Source organism: Hippoglossus hippoglossus, chromosome 13 (genome assembly GCF_009819705.1).
Source record: "Hippoglossus hippoglossus isolate fHipHip1 chromosome 13, fHipHip1.pri, whole genome shotgun sequence".
Taxonomy (NCBI): domain Eukaryota; kingdom Metazoa; phylum Chordata; class Actinopteri; order Pleuronectiformes; family Pleuronectidae; genus Hippoglossus; species Hippoglossus hippoglossus.
Window position 1 is genome coordinate 11,783,157 of NC_047163.1, and position 21,600 is coordinate 11,804,756.

The window sequence follows — 21,600 nt, forward strand, 5'->3', positions numbered from 1 at the left end:
GGGAAAGATCACAAGATCACAATAAAACAGTTGTTTGGCACTGGCAGCAGGTTTTAAGTCTAAATGATGCTAAAAAAAAATGATGATAAAAAAAATTCTAGTTTGGTAACTCCTGAAGTTAAACATGATGTTTTATAAGGGGAAAAGCTAGGGTTAGGAAAGAATTAGGCAGATATAGTGTAGGTGACCTTTTGGCCGGTCCTCACTTTGTGACCCACCTTTAATGGACTGTTTGGGGGTTAAGACTTGGTTTTAGGGTTAGGGTTAGAATAAGGTTTAGTTTTAGGGATAGGGTTAGGCATTTAGTTTGGATGGTTAGGGTAGGGGTAAGGGGCTAGTGAATGCATTATGCCAATGAGTGTCCTCACTAAGATAGAAGTACAAACGTGTGTGTGTGTGTGTGTGTGTGTGTGTGTGTGTGTGTGTGTGTGTGTGTGTGTGTGTGTGTGTGTGTGTGTGTGTGTGTGCATGTGCGTGCGTGCTAGGCCAACTCCAGAGAGAATATATCAAGGTCGAGAATGACTTCAACTGAAATGTATATGAGATTCAAATTCCATTCTCTTTTTCCTCCATACTCTTTCTACCCGCTCTCATGTCCTCCCCTTCCTTTGTCTTCTGGGAGCTTTAGTCAGCTAAGCTCAGATGTAAAAAAGATTTTCTTCTCTCCGTGTCTTTCTCTCACATACGCAGACACACAAACACAAAAACAAACAAACACATTTTAGTCAAAGGGCAGGTGGATGTGGGTGTGACTAGTGGTCAAATAAAAAAGTGAGTCAGGTTTCTATTTCGACACAGCTGAGGAGAGGAAGCTTCCTGTCAGCCACGGCAGCGTGTTACCTTATTTCACATGATTATGGATCCTCATAATTTTGGGGTTACAGCACAGCCCGTTTAAAGCACTACAACATTTGCTAATTGTGCCTATTTACATTCTTGACAAGAGTTAGATGGGGAGATTGAAACCTCCCATATATGCCCATTAAATTATGAAGCTACCAACAACAACTGATTTGCCTAAGAATGAAAACACGGAATCTGTCCAACAACATCATGTTTTACCAGCACCTCTACCCTCAATTTCTTAGAGATGCAAAAAAAGACGTGTTATGTTTAAGGGGTTATGAGTATTTCTTGGTTATGAGTCCTGGGTGTCATGTCATCACCATGAAATGAGTGGAGAAACCTTCTGTGAAAATACTGGATATAAATCCAACAATAGTCTGCTTAGACCAAATCCAAATATAACTTATTCCTCTGTGAAAACTATTAAAAACACATCAGTGAGTCACACAGTCCACTCACTGGACGCCATGTTCCCTGATTAACATGAACACTGGCACTGCAGCTACTTTCATTCCATCCTACAAATATAACCCTGCTACAATGAGAACTCATAAATCTGTGGCAATCACATGCAAGTGGGCCTGTGAAAATATTTAGATACTTGAAAGTACAAATTATCAAATCATTTTTAAAGATGTGCATCTTTGGTGAATTAATGTATGAATGTACCTGGATATGACAGCAGTAAAAAGGCTATGAAATTCACACACAATAGCAGACAAACTTTGAGAATTTAAATTTATGGATAGATTAATCGTAAAAAATATGTAACTTCGGCCACTTGTGGTCTCAAAATCAAAACAATAACAAAACACCTTGAAGCAGCGTGGGATCATGGGAGTTGTTGTCTTTACAACCTTGAGCCGTAGGCTTGTTGAGTCACTTGTTCTACTGTGTGTTTGCACATTGCTGGGAGAGCTTCAGTGACAAAACGAGTGGCAAAAGAATAATCAGGATCCATTACAAGTTACCAATACAAACAGTGGAAGGAAAAAGCAGCCTACTAGCTAACTGGCTAGCTGTGTGTTTTTCCTTCAACATACATCATTTGCCCCAGAAATCAGAGCAGAGACCGGGAAAAGTGGATATGACGCAATTAAAAGGCGACCAAATACAATTGTGGATTTCTCTGGATTCGACCACTGTTGGAAACATTTTGAATGATTTGAGTGCAAACCTCATCAAAATATACAACATCGATCTCCTCCTTTTTAATGAAAGATTGTTACATGTTACATCATTAAATGTGTGTTGAGGAGTGATATTCATGCACATGAAGCACAGAATGTAAAGAGTGAGCCAATCGCTCAGAGAGGGTTGACTAAGAAGGAGAGGAGAAAGGTGGAGAATTCCTCCCAAGATATGTTTAAAACTCACATTGCTGTTTTCAAACATGTCTCCAGTGAGACAGAGTGAGAGGAACAGAAAACTTGCATTGCCCTGGGCATTGTAAAACAATGGCTATGCTATGCACATCAACAAAACAGACGGGAAGAAAAACAAAAAACAGACTGCACTTTCAAAATACCGTACAGAAAGTGAGAGCTGAGCGGAAAAAATAAGTAGGTGAGGGAAGAATAGGAAGAGGGCAGGCACGCTGGAAATAGCAGAAAAGGGAAGGAAAAATAATGATGCAAAACAAGAAGTGGTCAGGTGGGTCTGATAAGTGCTTGAGAGGAATAAATGTCAAGTCAAGCAGCACGAGAACCTTCGGAGGCGGCGGTAAAGGAGAGAGTGAGAGTGCATTTGTGATGCAAACAAAACCAAATTAGGGAACATGAAGGACAAATCTGAAACTGTCTATTATGGATACAAGCTGCTTGCATCATTTTGATGCAGTGCCAGCATGGAAACATAATGAAAAAATAAAAACGAGTGGCAAAATAACCTTTACACGTGTTATACTCCACTGGCTCCTATGAACTATTGATGTGTGTATGTGTGTGGGGAAATGTCTGTGTGTTGTGTGTGCTGATATGCCGGCATATGTCTTGTGGGAGTCCTCAGGGCATCTTATACATCCCTGAGAGCCCATTGATTAGCTATTAATAAAGCATAGAGATACCATTGCTCACAGGGGAGGTCAGTGAGGGCTCACACACACACACACACACACACACACACACACACACACACACACACACACACACACACACACACACACACACACACACATTATCATAGGTCACTTCTGGGGACATACAGGTTTCCATTCACTTCTAGGAGATTTACTCTTAACACTAAACTTAACCTAACACTAAAAATCACTTCTTTCTCCAATTGTTTTTTGTCCTAAATTGACTGGTCTTTAGCCTTAAAGGTGATGTAAGCGACTTTAATCCAATACACACTTTTGTCAAATTCTGCTCATATCTCCTTGCAGTCTTCGAGCTGTATACGTGCTGTGTGTGTGATGGAAAAAGATACGGTTTAAATACACAGGCCTAATTTTTTATTTTATTAATTCTGTGGGAAACACAGTAATGCAATCAATCCTCTGCTTTCTACTATTGAGGGATGGGAGGACGTCCAGAAAAAGTGGTCTCAGATAACGTATACTGCCACAACTGTTTTAGAAAGTAACAAATACTGTTAGCCACTGGAAATGCCTTTCAATCACTACCGCTATCTCCCGGGAAGTTATACCCACGATCATTTTCACAGTAGCTTTCCAAATGCTAAGTACTGAAGCCCCACAGACAGCGAAATAACTTAAAGACCCGCGTAAGCATCGGTGAGGTGTTTGGTTCACCTTGACAATTTTCCTTGTGCATGAATGTGGGGGGTGGAGCTTCTAAGAGACCGATGAAGGGAGGGGTGTATTTGTTTTGGTCTTGAGTTTAAATATCAACACCCTGAATCACTTGCCCCACCTCTAAATTTGTCCCCAAAAGTAGCCTATGACAGACACGATCACGTCTCCACAAAGACACACGAAGGTAGCGTCTCGGTTTAGATTGAGTGAGGTGGGGGTGTGAAAGCAGAATTGGGTAACTGTAGGAAAAACTGCCTCAGAAATTCATTTAAATAAATGGACAAGTGGAAAATGGGGAGAGGAAAAATTAAGTAGGACTCAAATAAAAAGGGGAGCGCAGGTAATTTGTGCCAATCTGTTTCACCTGTCATCAGCTCACTTCCCTACTGAGTTATTCTACTTCCATCCCTCTGTCCTTCCTTCACTTTGAGGCTCCCTATCTTTCCCTTGCCGTGTCTGCCTGTGTCCATTGTGCGCTGCGTGTCAGAGCTCTGTTGGCTGTCTCCATCCTGTCTTTGATTAGCTGTGATCTATGGACCCGATGAAAGAAATGAATAAGGAAAAGTGGGTGAAAGATGGACAAAGAGAGGTAAGAGGCGGAGCACCGGCGGCTGATGGATATGAATGTGGTCGGATAAGGAAACATCCCAGAGAGAGAAGAAGTGAGAGCGAGGGAGAGAGCGAAGGGAGAGAGAGACTGATGCATTTGCATCTCTCATTCGGTTTTATTTGCTGCAGTTTTCATCCATTTTGTTCCTGTTTCCTCACCCCACTTCCTTTTCCCCCTCCTTCTCCTCCTTTCTTTCCGTCTCTCCTCGGCTCCCCTCCATTCTTCCCTAGCATGTACTGTACATCTTCAGGTCACGGGTCATTAAGTCGGCTCCAGAGGGGATGTGTTGGAACAGGATATCTCTCATATTACCCTGCCCCCACCACGCCACTAAAACACAAATATTCACAAACACATGCATGGCTGCGACCACACTCACACACACAGACGCTCCAGTCTCTTTCTTTCTCTCTGTTTATTAGTCAAAGGTTTCGACCTGTTGGTCAACCTCTGAGCATGGAATGATAAAATCATAGTCCTCAGATTCAACATTTGCTTGACATTGCATTGTCTGCAGTGCTCCTTGTCGACAGTTAAATATGTGTGTGTTGTAGGTATCAATTAATCTGCAGGGTTTTTTAAAGAAATATTTGATGAACAAAAATTCATCACAATTTACCAAAGCTTCATATGAAGCTTTCATAATGTTTTGTTTTGTTCTACAAAAAGTAAAAAAGCCAAAGATATTCAGATTTCATATATTATAATAACTTTAGGTCAATTAGGGTGGGGGGTTTTTTGGGTGACATATTCATCCACAGCATAGTGATGTTTAACTTTAAAAAGTTGCAATTTAAAAATTAAAAAACGAAGGAAACAAAATTGAGGGAACAAATTGTTCAAGGGTGTTTACAATTTATTATACATAATATATTATATAATTAAATTTTCTTACATATAAAGTATATGAAAGACAAAAGTATGGAGGACAGTTTATCTGTATCAACTGACTGAAAGCTAGAGCTATTTTAATTTTGATTTCACAAAACAAATTCCCATTTCAGCTTGAGCACACGTGACAAACAGTGTCAGACTGTAACAGATGCATTGCTGCAAATTCACACACGCACACAAATCAATGCGCACACATACAAAAGTGCACACACACACACACACACACACACACACACACACACACACACACACACACCTCATGGATGCTGTGCACTGTCAAACAATATTAGATTGCAAGGCGGTGTCAGTGGGATAATTAGAATAACACATCCACTGTATTCTTCATTATGTGTGTCATCTTCACTTACTGGCTCTGCTTCCTCGCTGGCAACACCCCCCGCCCCCCCTGCACGCACCCACCTCTGACACACAGACTCAATCCTACCCCGCCCTACAAGTGACGTGCTTTTTTAGGCAAGTCATGATCCCCATTAGTGATGGCCTCAAGTATAGATCTGATTGTCTGAACCCCCGTCATGTATTTTCCCTAATTAGTTCCTAGGGCTGGGGGGGAGGAGGGGGAGGACTGAGCAGTGATACACAAAGTTGAGGCACAGCCTCAGCATTTGAGGAAGTGGGTGTTGGCGAGGAGATCACGGTGGGTGATGAGTAATGCTCTGACGTCGGTTCCGCATTTGGCAAAATATCTGACGCCGATTCTGTCTGCTGGCATGTACTGACAATACTATTGTAAGTGTACATGCAGGAGGAAACGACGAGGCACGTATCCATTCGCTTTGAGGTGCTGACGCACTGCCGCGCTGCAAACACAGCAGGCAAAGCTCTTATGCACAAATCACAGAGAAAATACAGTATTAAAAAAGAAAAATGAAATCAATCAAAAGCGTGTGGTCAGAAACAAAACAAAAGCACAGACTCAACTTCGCATGCGTGCACTCGCGCACCTTGGCCGCATGTGGTTAATGAATAACTAACTAGCAGAGAGGAAAGGGAGCCATCTTCTCTGAGTAAGGCCAAATGAATTCGCTGAAGCACTATGCAAATGTTCCCTGGGCTAACGAGACTGCCTGCATGATTGGAGTGCCATTGAAATTCTCCTCGTGCACAGCCTTCTCTCACTTTCTACCTCCCTTCCTTCTTCAATATCCCTCCATCTCTCCCGCCATTTCAATCTCTACACAGAACATCCATGTTCCTGTGCATGTGCATATGCAGTGTCTGTCTGCCAGTCTGTCATATACGTGGATATTTGTGTCTCAGGGGACCTTGAAAGCTACAAATCATCAACACTCAAATCGTCCACACAAATAAACATTGCGGCCCTATCAGTGCCTGGACAGCAGTGAATGCCCCTGTGTCTTACTCTCTGTCTGTATCTGTCTCACTAACACACTAACACACACTAACACACACACACACACACACACACACACACACACACACACACACACACACACACACACACACACACACACACACACACACACACACACACACACACACACACACACACACACAGAGAGCGGTCCGCTCAAACAGAGCGAGCTCAGAGTCGCTCTGCACCTGTTCTCTCTGTAAAACATCCAAACACGAGTGCTGAATAAATAACCCAACCTAACACGCATCACTGCCAGGTTCACACACACTCGCACAAACCACAGCCCATAAACACACATCAATAAGTAAACACCACCCATTTCCCCTGCACGGCCACCCCCTGCCCCCCTCTCTCACTCGAGGTACAACCTGCCCCCGTCCCAAAGACAAACACACATTGATGCGCATGATGTGTGTAATGGTTAATGGTCAAATACTACCAGAGATGAATAAAAAACTCGAAAGGAGAAAGAGAGATGGAGGAGAGAGTGTAGGTGGGGGGGCATTAAGCTCTTGTCAGATGCATCTTTAATGGCAGGACACAGCGGCTTTAGAGCCCCATGGCCTCCTCTTCCTCCCTGGGGTGCTGGGGACAGCAAGAAAGCCACGCAGACACACCTCTCTCTTTGTCCATCTGCCCATCCTCTCACATGTCCTCATATACCTACCCACCTCATTCCATCATCCTCTCCATCCTATGCCCACTTTGCCATCTGCATAATTCAGCATGTCATGCTTTTGCGCCACTTTGTCTTTCTTTTTCTGCCTATTCTGCCATTTTTTGGGGGGGCCTGTCCGTTGTTCACTTTCAGGTTTGATGGAGCGGAAGGAAAAAGACGATGCTTTGTCACTTCACCGTCGCCTAATAAGTGCCTCCAGAAAAGGAGGCTGAGAGAGGGATGAAGTTAAGAGAAGAGTGGATAAACAGAGGGGTCTGGCGAGAGTGTAGGGCCTCTGCAGAGTGGCGACAAAATGGAGACTGGGACAGAAGCTGCAGCAGCTGTGGTGACGCTACACTTCACAGAGAGAGAGAGAGGGAGAGAGGGAGAGAGAAAGAGAAAGGGAGGCAGTGTGTGTGAAAGAGAAAGGGGGATTAAACAAGCTCAGTCAATGAATTCAAAAATAAGGACGTCACACGTTTTCCACTCCCTCTTTTCCCTTAAGTCTCACCATATGAACTAATCAATGACTCAATTAATAGATCATTGATCAATAAATCCATCCATCTATCACTTTGTATCATTCTAATGTATTGTTCTCCGATTGCTGAAGCCCCTTCATGTGATGAAGCAGAGGATTGTGAGTCATCCACTGTCTGTCCATAGAAACTTTTTACAAAGTTATGACTAGAATTGTTGTAATAATCTATTTTTATTGTTTTATTAAAATGTAAATAATATTATAATAATGTCAATGTTTTCCTTAACATGTAATGCAGCATGACATTCAGTTGTCACCAGTTTATTATCTTTAACCACAGCATGTTATGTGAATCACAGCAGTATTATGTTTGTGTCTATGGAATCCAAGAAAAAAACATAACGTGCAATTAACAGCGGAGAACCAATTTTTCATTCATGTCAAGCTGAGACAAAATTAGACACAATGTAAAGCAACCATAAGGAGATATTGATCGATGCATAACATCGATGTATCTGCAATAGCATCATCAGCCATTTATTGGTGTTGCATTCGCAAATGCACAAAGTGTAACCAAAACACACACACACCATGAAATTGTACATGAACTTATAAAACTGCAATCAAATAAAGAAGGATAGAAAGATGCAGCTATGTCCTCTGTGTGTGTGTGCGTGTGTGTGTGTGTGTGTGTGTGTGTGTGTGTGTGTGTGTGTGTGTGTGTGTGTGTGTGTGTGTGTGTGTGTGTGTGTGTGTGTGTGTGTGTCAGAGTTGAGCCGTGCTGATGCACTAATAAAAATCAGGCAGCGATGCATCCTCACACCTTCCTCATTCCGCCCGCCGGTTCGCACCCGTTACCATGGTGACCAGATAAAACTCACACTGTTTTAAGCTCCAGCTGGAGGAGGAGATGGATACTAACAAAGTGACATGCACACACATGCACGCAAACACACACACACAGCCATGAACACACACAGATGAAGTTCCTTCATACACATCCGTCAGCAGAGCATCCTCTTTCAGTTCCCTAACTGACAAGCAAACAAATGCTAATTCTCTAACCGACAGCAACACCAGCAAACCATCAATTAGAGGGAGAGACATGGCGAGATAGAGAGATAGCAGGAGAAGGGGAGGTATGACATGGGAGTAGAAACCAGGAGAGCCAGTCAAAACACAAAGCTCTCCTCTGTTTGACTGTCTGTCTCTCTCCCCGTCTAACCCCCCCTACTGTCGCTCCTTGAACGGGCCTCAACGCAAACAGATCTGGCTGTCAAATAGTGACACGACACCCAGGCGGGGTCGTCTCGCAGCGAGGCCAGCTGTCAGCAAACACCCTCCTGCCTCTTCATCAAAGCCCATTCAAACTCAGCTTTATTGACCAACACGGCCGTCGGTATGACATGTGTCATCCTGTCAAGCCAATACCTTGGCATGCACTGTCCCTAATAAATGGAGAACCACTAGAGCATCTCGAGTGCTGTCGAAAGAGAAGGGAGCAGTGCATGCCACCAGCAGCTGATAGGTAAAGTGGTTGGATGGATGGATGAATAGGTGGATGAAGTGTGTGGAGTTTAGTGTGGTGGGAGGGGATGGACACGTGCACTCTGCAGTCTGCGTGTATATGTCTAAGTGAGGCCATGGTTCTGACACAGGCCACCAGTCTGTACCAGGGAGGGAAAGAGATGAGAGGAGGCTTGGAGCCAAAGACGGATGGAAAGAAGAGGAGCACTGTGTAACTAATAAGACCTATTCATCAGCACTGCGGAGAGGAAAGAGAGAGAGAAAACAGAGAGCGAGCGAGATGATGAAAAAAGCTCTCAAACGTTTTCAAATGCAAATCCAGACGTTGTTGTGCAATTAATGTTATCAGCGAATAACCTGACGATTATTTAATTCATTAATCCATTTATTGTATCTTTAAAATATCACAAAGTAGTAAATAATACCAGAGGTTTGTGTTCCTGTAAACCCCAAAATAGTTTGTTTACAACTGCAGATGTTTCTGTACCATTGTCTTCACAAAGGCGATTCCAATACCTGAACTTATTGTATTAGCCGATACAGAGTACTGATCCCATATCAGTGCATTTAAAATAATAAAAACGTATTTTATATGCTACTAACCAACCCTGTATGGAAGTGATGATCGTTATCATTGTCGTAAGACCTGGCTCAGGTTATTGACAAACAATTAAATTCAGAGATAGGATGCCATAGAACTTCTTTTATTATCTAAATAACTGAAGAAAACACACATAAACAAATCTAGAAAACCATTACTTCCTCTTAACAACTGTTTAAGTGCGGCCTCAGTTTATAAAAATAAAAGACCTTTTAAGTTTTAAACTTTACAGTAACAGTGTAAAATGGTGCAAAAGCAACTGCAAAACTGAATAAATCTAGGAATAAATAACAACTAGTGCCACCCCTTGAAACTTGGAACTTTTCAGTGTGAAATGTTATCAAATTGCTGAAATTGGTTAACGCTACACTACGGGAAATCACTCCTTTTTTCACCACTCTGACAACAGTGGCAGCAAAGCACAACTGCTCATCAAAATGATCCAAATGTAAACTTTTCAAATCTGTACCGTATTCTTACATAAAATGATTAGTAAGCATATTCTGTAAACAAACTATATTGTATTATAGTCACAGGGTAAAAATCGTAAAGCTTTTTTGTATTAAAGCTCATCATAAACTGATTAGCTTAGCCACAGAAAGCTACTCATGTGAACACGTGTGTGCGCTCATTCTAACACACACGCTAGTTCATATGTGCATGTTTTACCCAACATGTCCATCAGCTGATCAATAACATACTCCCACTGAGCTCTTACCACATAGCCATGATACAGTGGCTTGTACACACACACACACACACACACACACACACACACACACACACACACACACACACACACACACACACACACACACACACACACACACACACACACACACACACACACACACACACACACACACACACACACACACACGCACACACACACTGATGCACAGAGCTATCAGTCAAACAGACTGGCCCGGTCTCACCACTCTCGCACTGAGGGATCCGTGACAAGAGAGAGGGGAATCCAACAGCAAGCTTTATCGATCCAGACTGGAAACCCCCCTCAGGCCACACACATACACAACCACGCACGTATGCACGCACGCACGCACACACATGCACAAACACTACAGCTGTGCTGGATCAATGAGTGCTCCCGTGTGAAGGACAGAGCCATACAAAGGCACACAAATGCAGACGCACGCACACTATTGAGAGAGATGAAAGGGCTGCTCGGTATCAGAGAGCGAGATAAGGGGCAGAGGGCGCAGTACGTATCATCTGACCTAAACAGTCTCATCTGACACCCTGCAATTTGCCATTGCTCCGCGGAGCAAATGTTAACACTGCACAAGCCGGCGCACACACGCACACACACAGACATGCACAACACACATAAACACCAATACACAGACATGCAGCAGCATGTAGGAGTCTCACTTTCAAACTGATATTATCATTCTTCAGGGAAACAGCGACTGATTCGAAAAGAGGAGAACAGCTCCAGACACAGCAGAGCCCTCAAGGTGTGGCTGCTCTCTTTTGGGCGACTGTGATGAGCAGCTAAACAGATCTATCACTCATCAAATTAGATCCCCCCCAGCCCACCCACACACACACACGTGTGTACTTCTATCTTAGTGAGGACACTCATTGACATAAAACAACCCCTTGGCCCTTTCCCTAATCTTAACCATCCAAACTAAATGCCTTATCCTAACCCTAACCTAATTGTAACCCTACCCTAAAACCAAGTCTTAACCCTCAAACAGTCCATTGAAAAAGTGAGGAACGATCAAAATGTCCTCACTTTTTATGGTCTATGCTTAAAATGGTCCTCACAAAGATAAAAGGTACAGGAACACACACTCACTCACACCACACATGTCTACTAATGTCTGATTTATCCCTGTAACGCAGCTATTAACCACAGTGGTGTCAGTTAGTGAGTGAAGAGCCATGTGCCAGGCAAAGGCCATTTCATCAGACTTGAATGATTGGACCATTTTTTTAAACCTTCCTCCATCTTCTCTCACTGACAAAGCAGGAGACGTCGGTGACACCAATAAATTGATTAGTGTCGATTAAAGGCTGTCAACAAACGGGGCAAATGAGGAGGAAATCTCCATTACGATAAAATTGGAAAGAAAAACACATTTCTTCGAAGACACGGCTCGGGTTATTTGTGGTTTGGGACAAAAACAGGAGACGTTTCTCATTTCTCTCCGGGCAAATGTTGCTGAGTCCGCTGAGATATTGGAATGACATTAGATCATTTGCTTTCCAAGTAAAACTCGCATGGTGGCGCGAATGGGAGTTTGCAAAGATAGAACATTTCAGCAAGAGAGGCAGGACGGCAAAAGGACAGTGTCTGAATTTCCTACCTGGGATGATGGAGACAGTATCTTTCTCCCAAGACACCACACTGACGTACTCCTGGACGGCTGAGGGGATGAGGCACTTGAACACAGCAACATTACCCCGCATGGAGCGCTGGTCGGCCACACGGACTGTGTAGGGCTCCCTGAACACTGGTGTGTGGAGGAAAGACATAAAGTTAGTCGATGGAGGGATGTCTGTTTGTTGGATGTTACAGAAAAGGGAAAATAATTCTCAGCAAACTTAGATCTTTAGTTTTGACAAAGTGATTAGAGTGAAAATTACTAACACAAAGCTTTGAGTGATGAAAGTAGAGCTGCAAGTGATGACTACTTTTGATCAAGTCATTGTCTGAGAATAATCAAAAATGTCTATCACAGTTTCCCAGAGCGCAAGTCTTCAAATTGCTTGTTTTGTCAGACCAACAATGCAAAACCCAAAGATATTCATTTGATATTGATGGAAAACATTGAAAAGCATCACATTTTCACATTTATAGAGCTGGAAACTGCTAATGTTTGTACAGTAAAACTTCTCACTTCCTAGAGCTCAAAGTGACACGTTTTATGTTTTATCCAAACAACAGTACACAACCCAAAGATATTCAGATTTTAACAATATTAAAGAAAACATCAAATTGTTACTGGAGCCAACAAATATTTGACCATTTTGCTTATCAATGGTTTTCAAATTTGTTGCCAGCTAATTGATTTGTTGACTCATTATTTCAGCAGCCGAGGTTTCTGCAGCGTTATTAAATTTAAGTTAAAGTTAGGACTTTTTATTGCCATAATGAATGAAAATTAGGACAAATGTCAAGTGCAACAGATATGAAGTAATATCAGAGTCCCAGAATTACTTACTCTTGCCAATAATTGAAGATAAGGTGAAGTTGTGTAATAGAGAAAAACATTTTTAACACATCGCTTAAACTACAGGCAGAGACAGTAGGTATCCATAGAGATCAATTCTGACCGGATGTTTTTTATCAGTTCCACTTTGGTCTTGTTTGTACTTTTATTACAGCACAATAATATTATCAAGAAAGAACTACAACACAGAGACAGTAAAATAATGCATGAATGCAACTAAAACAAAAATAACAAAAATTTTATTGCAACAGAAGTAGCATTAAATTAATGTTAACATAGTTAGGGTAACATATTTAAGACTTTTTAAGGTCTGTAATTCAGATGGACTTTTTCCTTCACTGCACATAGTGACACGTTACAGTTAACATCCTTGGGTCCTGTTTAATCTGTGGTAAAAGCAGGGGCAGGTCTTGTAAACAAACTCGTCTGGTGTTCTGTCCCACCACGTTAGGCCAACGTTTCTCTCTTCAGCCGCAGATTTGACTATGAGAAGGGCCGACTTGGAGCCGCATTGAGGGGGATACGCAGTGAGTGGCCCTCGGCCTTTAAAGAACAACGCCACAGATGCTATGAGACAGCGAGGAGCGGAGGGTTGCTCACGGCCGACGGAACTGTCACATGCAGGCGCCAGGCAGCAAAAAACATACCCCCTGCACATGGCAGGCCGAGCACTAGGCTGCGAGTCTGTGCCAGTGTACAATAGGACGGCGGTGATTAAGACGGGCTTAATGATGAAAACAGTAGCCTGTAGCTAACCAAATTATCTCTCCAGTTAACTCTGTCACATCTAGATTAGTGAGAGATGTGAAATGCTGAATCAGAGCATGAATTTTCATTACATAAATGAAGTAAAGTGAAATGAAATTAATGGATTATTTTGGTGAGGAGGAGAGACAGGAAGTTCCAGGGCAATGTTAGCTGGGCTGAATGAACAGGGAGCTTCAAAACTGGAGCTCCCACTACAGTCGGATTTCGTTTGCATAAAGGGATGTTGCCAAATGTTTCCCCAGTAACTGCGACACGTACAAAAATGTGGCCGCTTGACACGAGCATAAGATGAAAAAAATAAGGAAGACAGTTACAGAAATCAGATGGGGTCTCTAACACAATGCATCAACCAGGCTTCCCTTAGAAATGAGGACAGTAATAGCTTAACAATGTAAAACACACACACACACACACACACACACACACACACACACACACACACACACACACACACACACACACACACACACACACACACACACACACACACACACACACACACACACACACACACACACACACACACACACAACACAGGGAATGGCCCCACCCTCCCGTGTGCTCACTCTCTCCCCCAGCTCTCCAGTGATATAATTAACGCCTAGCCTGAAGGCCAGTTTCCTTGGTCATTAATAATGCTTTATGCCAGCCGCCACTGTCACTGGAACCCAGTGGAACCAAAGCACAGTGTCCTTGTCCAATTGGTGGGAGTCGTTCACCTTAAAGTTCGGGGTTTAATCTCCCCAGTCTTTGTCTGATTCCGTCCATTGCTTTTACATTGTTCTACTTTTTCTGAGCTGGCTAAACCGTGAACCCGTCTTTCTTCTTTGCTGGCTTGTGAAGGACTTAAGATCCGAGTAGAGGCGGGACAATTCCGTCAGAAATTGTCGATATTTATCCTTGGATACCGTATGTGTGACCATGGCCTTTAAATGGGTCGTGGTGCTACTTTGTATCTCAGCTAAATTCATGGCTGCAGTGAGATATCCTCTGGAGAGCACATCACATTGGTCACCTGACGCACAGGCCGCTAATAGGAGCCGAAGCCTCATTTGTAAACACATCAGAGCTAAAGGACAAAATTATTCCGATCAAGTCTTCATTTCAATTCTTCACTTAAACGGCTGCTGCTTCTCATTGATGCCATCTACCTGCAGATCAATAGCCGGGATCGACTGAGTAGCCTCGGCTGTTGTGGCCGAGCCAATTCTCTCAATCATTTATTTACTCTTTGATTGACCCTGCTGCCACTTCTCAATAGCAGGGGGAAATCCCCAGTGCCCACTGAACCTCTCGGAGAGCGCTTAAAATCAGCTTGACAGCTTGTAAATGTTTGGTGCAATGATGACAGTCGTTACACGTCAGTTCAGCGCGGGTTCAAATCCAGTCAAGGTCACGTCAGGTTTGTACATCCCGTGCTTTGACCCCCAAGCTTGTCCTGCACTTGCTATAACCTCCTCTAGCCACTCCTCTCCTCATTAAAACCAGTCAAATAAGCCCTGTGTGGCAACATGCCCCAGTACACAACCATGTAACCGGCTCCAATAAGAGGCAACTGTTGTGATAGCATTGTCATTTAACACACGTTCCTCTTCCAAGATATGAAAGACACAGGGGGAGAAAAAAAACATTACATATTCATTCTCCTAAGCCTGGTGACAGGATGCAAATCGTAACCCAACTGATTTGTGTGTAAATTGCACTCCCCCTCATCGCATGCGCAGCAGAATCATTAGGATGTTACTGATGCCTGACTATATGCAGCCTGGTTGCCTAGGAACGAGCTAAAACATGGGTCTGGTGCACTGGGTGCACTGGGAGGCAAGTCCTGTATCACTGTCGCTTCAATAATTAACGACGGGGAAACCAAATACTGCATTTACTTATTCATAAAGCGAGCGGCAAAAACACAAGAGAAGGAGAAAGAGAGAAGGAGCAAAAATAATGAAAGACACAAATACTGAGTGGATGTAGGTTTCGTTATTGAATGGATTAGAAAAGCAGTTGATTCAAGGAACATACTTATTGTACCAGTAAGGAAATGTCAGAGAAGGGACGAGGAGGGCAGATTGAGGGAAAGGATCTAAGCGCCTGCTGTCTTGGCCCGAGCACACACTGGTTTGTGTGTTTTAGTCGGGACAAAGGGGAGATGAGGTGTCATGGAACAGGTGTCCTCATTTCATTTCATTAAGTTGGTGTAAGGAGGTGTTGGGTGCACCAAACAAAAGGTTTCAGGCAGATCGCTTGCGACAAAGTGATGATGGTGACTAGCTGTGTGTGTGACAAATGTGTGCTTTCATTTTTAGGGTTAAGTCACATACTTGTTAGAGAGGAGAGGAGGAGAGGATAAAATATAGTAAAACCTTATTCCTGAAGCTATAGAAGCTGCCAAACTGCTGGAGGATATGTTACACTAACAAAAAGCTTTGTTTAAGGGCAGGGATGTCAAACTCAAGCACTAAAGGTGTTATTTAAAAAACCCAAACAAAATCCAGGGCCAAACAGGACCTGTACTTATTGAACACTTATTTACCCAATGTGGTGAGTTCTTTTTATCAAAATAAATGTGTAAAAATAAACAAAAGTCTCAAACCAATCTGATTAGAGTGGAAATTGACATGAAAAAAGTCCAGTGCATCTTTCCTTTTTTCTTGTATAACATATTGTATCTTCAGGCCTACAAATGGTTTCATGCAATCAAAAAAAATAACTGATTTTCTGATGAAAAATCGATATCAAACAGATCATATATCTTTTTTTTCTTCTATTTACTACTAGACGTAAAACTCAAATGTTCCCATTAAACCAGTATCCTAGTGACAGGGATGTTAAATGGGGAGCAGATACGTTATTATTAGATAATTTGGCAGAGCACATACAGTACGTGTATGTGTACAACGCATGTCATATTTTCACAGATTAAAGAACAAACTACTACATTTGTTAGGTTAGGCTCATTTTGAGGAAAATGTGGGACGAAAAATTTAATGTCACATGATAATGTTATTATTGTTTCGCAAACAAATGTTTAAATATTCAAATGAAAGCTTCCTCTGGGTAATGGACAGTTAGTGTGATACTTTTAAGAAAAAATATCAAGAATTAGGTCGAAGAAAGAGTGAAGCAGATATCAAATAATAATAATAAATACTTAAAATAAATATTGATGTAAAACTTAATTTTAAGTGTATACTCTAACCCTGACCATCTGCACATAGTTCCGGGAAATGGTTAGAATGAGTAATAGAAAAAGCAAAAGAAAATTCTTCAGAACGTGTTTTAGATGAATGAATCTTTTTTCCCCAATCCTCCAAGCATCAATTGGATTCAATTAAATTCAATATAATGTAAAAATCAAAGAGGGGACTCTTGATGTTTAAGTTCAAGTCACAGTTTTATGTCATTTTTCCTCATAGTTATCTGATAAGTTTAAGGTAACACGGTGCTGATCAAATAAAATCTGGATTTTAACTAAATAATTCAAATAATCCATTAAATAATCAAATGGAACTCTATCTATCTATCTATCTATCTATCTATCTATCTATCTATCTATCACTCAACTCAAGTTTGCTAGTTAACCTGATACACAACAGTAACAGTAACACTCCCAAAATAGTTATTGTCCCAAAAATAATCATTAGTCAATGTCTGTTTGGATGTCGGTGAAATCTTATTCTGAAAAAAAATGTTATATTTTATAGACCAAAAGTATATATGCACAATAGATCGACAATAGCTGGAGGAAAATGTTCATACAGAAAACTGGATGAGTTGCACTGAGCGAGCCAAACAAAAACATGCAGGGGAAAAAAACGCAGCCCACATAGTGATTTTCATAAATGTAGAGCTATCCAGACAGGTGCTAGTGCTATTATTGGACCGCAATCAGCATGCATGGGAGAGGGTGAGAAAGAGGGGGAGGGATTGAGAGAGATGTGAAGATGTGAAGGGAGAGAGATGGATAGAGAGATAGAGAGAGAGATTGAGAGAGAGAGAGAAGAGGGAGACGGATGGCGGTGGGGGGTAGGGGGTGTGGCAGATTTTTTGGGGGGTGTCACACTGCGAACTGTCGGCTGTCATCATTCTCCTGTGCCACCTGAGACGGGGCATGCCACACCCTAGTGCTCACGCCTCTGTCGCCCATGGCAACCGCAGGGTTGTGTATGTGTGTGTGAGCATGTGTGTGTGAGCGTGTGTGTGTGAGCATGTGTGTGTGATGTGTAGGGCTCTGGAGGTAATGAGGTGCACACGCATGCACGTGAGCCCTGGTTGTGGAGCTGTGGAGTTGTGGTTGCCTCAGCATTTAATTGATTAATTGTTGTAATTATTTGGGAGGGAAGGTCGGCCCAACACTGAGGCTGGCTGGAAGGTCACTCTCACGCTGGAGGGACTGTCTCCCTCTGGGGACCTCACAGGCCATATGGGTGTGTTTGTGTGTGCGCTGGTGAGGAAAGAATCCAGCAGCATTTTGGAAAATCATTTTGTTCATATATTTGTGTGTGTGTGTGTGGGTAGGGAAGTGCTGACTGTTTCTCCATACAGGATTGATCAACACAGTCAAAATATCTGCCTAGCTATTCCCAAGACCTGAAAATCCACTTTGTTCCTGATTCTGTTCACATCTTTCCATGTCTGTAGCTGACTCTCCAAATTCTTTTTTTTTGCCAAACACCCCGACAAAGAGCTGGCAACTGAACACCGAGAGCCAGCTTGATGAAAATGGCTCCGCGTGTGTGCGTGTGTGTGTGTGTGTGTGTGTGTGTGTGTGTGTGTGTGTCTGTGTGTGTGTGTGTGTGCGTGTGTGTGTGTAGTTAGGGGACTTTCCAGTCCATGGACAGATGGAGAGACTGGGAGACAGGAGGCTTGCTGGCATGAGCTGCGCACAGGCTGGTGTGCATGTTATAGTGTGTGTGTGTGAGTTTGTGTGTGCGTCTGAGTCAGTTCGTGTGCACGCATATGCATGTGAACAGTGCGAACATACATGCGTGCGTGTCTGTCGTATACACGTGTACCCGGTGTGTATCACATTAGGTCATGTGCGTGTGTTTATGATGTGTGTGTGTGTGTGTGTGTGTGTGTGTGTGTGTGTGTGTGTGTGTGTGTGTGTGTGTCTGTGTGTGTGTGTGTGTGTGTGTGTGTGTGTGTGTGTGTGTGTGTGTGTGTGTGTGTGTGTGTGTGTGTGTGTGTGTGTGTAGCAGTAACACCTTCTCTCGGTGTGTTCAGCGCCTCTCTCCAGCTTTGACCTTGGCAGTGAGTGCGGACAGGTCACCATGCCAACTGTCTACGTGGCCGTGTGTCTTCCAAAGGATTTTTAATCTGCGGGGTCGAGACGTGGCCCTCCGAGACGCTTCACCCCCACGGAGAGAAGTTGATGGTGTAGTATGCCAATATGACAGCTGTTTGGGTCGCCATATATATATATATATTATACAGACATAGTGGAGTGAAATATTTGGGAATGACCAGGAAGTGATTATTTTAGGTTTAACCTTTGTGCTCACACCAACTATACACATGAAGATCAGTTTACTTGTCTCAAGAAGTACTACTCAGTATCTGTAATAAATCGGAAAAAATGTGACACAACTTTGGGATATCTCAGCCTCAGATTTTGGCCATTATTTTTAATCTTTTATTTTAATCGTCAGTCCCCAGTCTGAATAAAAGGTCCAATGCTAAATTACCGGGCACCTTTAAAGACTGTGCAAGTCTATGAATTAGTTAATACCATTGCAGCAAAATGTGAGGAATCCAGAAAAGGCACTGGTGTCCCACTTTCTTTGTTGTGACACAATTTTAGGCAATCACACATGATGTTTTCTGAGTTGGTAAAACTACATTTATACAAACTTTATATGAAGGGTAATATCAATAGAATAAATGTAAATTGGGGTGCTGTGTTGTCCGAAGGGATCAGGTGCCAAAAATGATAAAAAATTAGTAGTCAGACATACGCTGGTATTCAAAGTATCTTCAAAATGCAGTTGTTGAAATGCTAAGTTTGAAGAATAAAGTCAGTTAAGTCCCCTGGAGACTCAACTATCCCTTTGACCGTTGTCTTACTTTACATAGTGTCCAGCCCTCACCTGCTTTGATGTGGATGCTGGGGCTTCGGATCTTTCCTGCCTGGTTCTCAGCAGTGCAGAAGTACTCGTTGTCGTGGATAATGCTGTTATAGGCGGAGGGAGAGAAGGAGTAGAGCTGGAGGGTGCCGTTGGCATGCACGTGGCGGATATGGGGCACATCGTAAATGTCGTCTCCGGCGGCCAGGTACCAGCGCAGGACGGCATGGGGGGCGCCGCCCGCAGGGCAGGGCAGGGACACCCCCACCGAGCTGGAGAAGGTCACCCGCTGCAGGGAGGCGTTCACAAAGTACAGCCGTGTAGAGACAACATCCTCACTGTTGACTGTTGGGATGAGAGAAAGGGAGACAGAGTTGGTTAAGTGGGACGTTCATGTCAGGCAGGTATGAGAAGAGAGCATGTGCTCAATCACAAGGCATAGTGAAAACTGAAATACTCATCGTTATTGTAACTACGCTAAAAACTGATTATGGATTTAAGTTGACCATTGCATAAAATCCAATGTAACACTTCTCATCCCAAATACATTCTCCTATATATCTATTGTAATGCATCAAGTTTTGAAGAAATCTGCCTCAATAGGTGGGAAAATAGGTCAAAAATGTTGACCCCACCACCACCGCCTTCATTTTTTTTTTTTTGCATCGTTCATGAGGCAAAAAGATAAAGTGATAGTAAACTGCTGCATGTCTCAGGCCTGCTGAAGGCCTGTCACATCACTGTGTGAAGGCCTTCATGTGAGGAACAGGCCAGTTTGCTGTGTAAAACAACGCTGTATGTTTTGGCACATATGAGGCGCTGCTGCCAGATAAGTAGTCCTAGGGGAGTCGGACCACCACATATCCTCTCTCTCAAAGAAAGCTCCCTCTCCGATTAGGGTTTCGAGGCATCTTTAAGATGTGTGTGTTTCTGTGTGTGTGTGTGTGTGTGGGTGGGGATGGGGGGTAAGGAGGGGGCAGGGGTGCAAAGAAGTGCTGAGCTCAGCTTGGCTGGAGGCCAGGGGAAGACGCTGTGCCCCAAGCCAGAGAATTTTCTTCTCAGACAATGATACTTAATTAATCCCTTTTCCTGGATTGTGTCAACAATGCCTGGATTAGCTCTATCTCTTTAATTCTCTCTGCGCTGGGGAGGAAATAGGGTGTTGGCTAAGACACATCAATGGAGATATAAAGACACTATCAGACGTCATTTAGGCTCTAATTTCTACAGATCCTCTACATCAATGGGTGTCATTAGCAGGCAGCTATAAAATGAAACACACAATCCCATTGGCTGTCTGTTTAAACTCTGAATACACAGCATTGGAGCTGGATAAACGGTTAATTGTTCTTTGAATCCGTTCTATCCAGTGTAAATACTGACATGCAATGACAAAATGACGTTAATAAAATGGCATTAATGGGAAATGCAAGGATTAGGCATCAAATCCAAACTGTCATAGGTGGATTTCCACTCTATTCATGTATCTGCTTCCCTCTATCTACCCATTTTCCCAGAATCCACTTTTCCTGCCACACATAGAGACAGTCAATGTTATGTGATTGGAATTTGTATGCCAGACGCAGAGAGTTAAACCCACATAATCTCCTCTCACATTTAACACACACATCGTCTATCCACCCTGGAATCGCACTGCCGTGGGAGGCCAGTGTCCGTCTTCCCTGCATGTTCTCATCCGTGTGTGGGTGTGGAGCGAAGGCAGTGATCAGGGAGCCGGGCGGCGGTGCAATACTACAGGACACGGGTGGCCGGTTGAGGTAAAGGTGCTCTGG

General features: G+C 43.0%; 1 protein-coding gene across 3 annotated transcripts in view; it reads right to left on the reverse strand.

The window, feature by feature from the left end:
- The window catches only part of LOC117772351 (Down syndrome cell adhesion molecule-like protein 1 homolog), a 101,267-nt gene that overhangs the window by 71,561 nt on the left and 8,106 nt on the right, over window positions 1-21,600 (reverse strand). For all 3 annotated transcript variants that reach the window (XR_004615763.1, XM_034603416.1, XM_034603415.1), the window contains exons 2-3: window positions 19,832-20,152; window positions 12,108-12,254 (exon numbers count right to left, since the gene is read on the reverse strand). Coding sequence is in view for 2 of the 3 variants with exons in the window: in XM_034603416.1 (XP_034459307.1) it covers window positions 12,108-12,254; window positions 19,832-20,152 (468 nt within the window). In the remaining variant the exon portion in view is untranslated. The remainder of the gene's footprint in view (window positions 1-12,107; window positions 12,255-19,831; window positions 20,153-21,600) is intronic.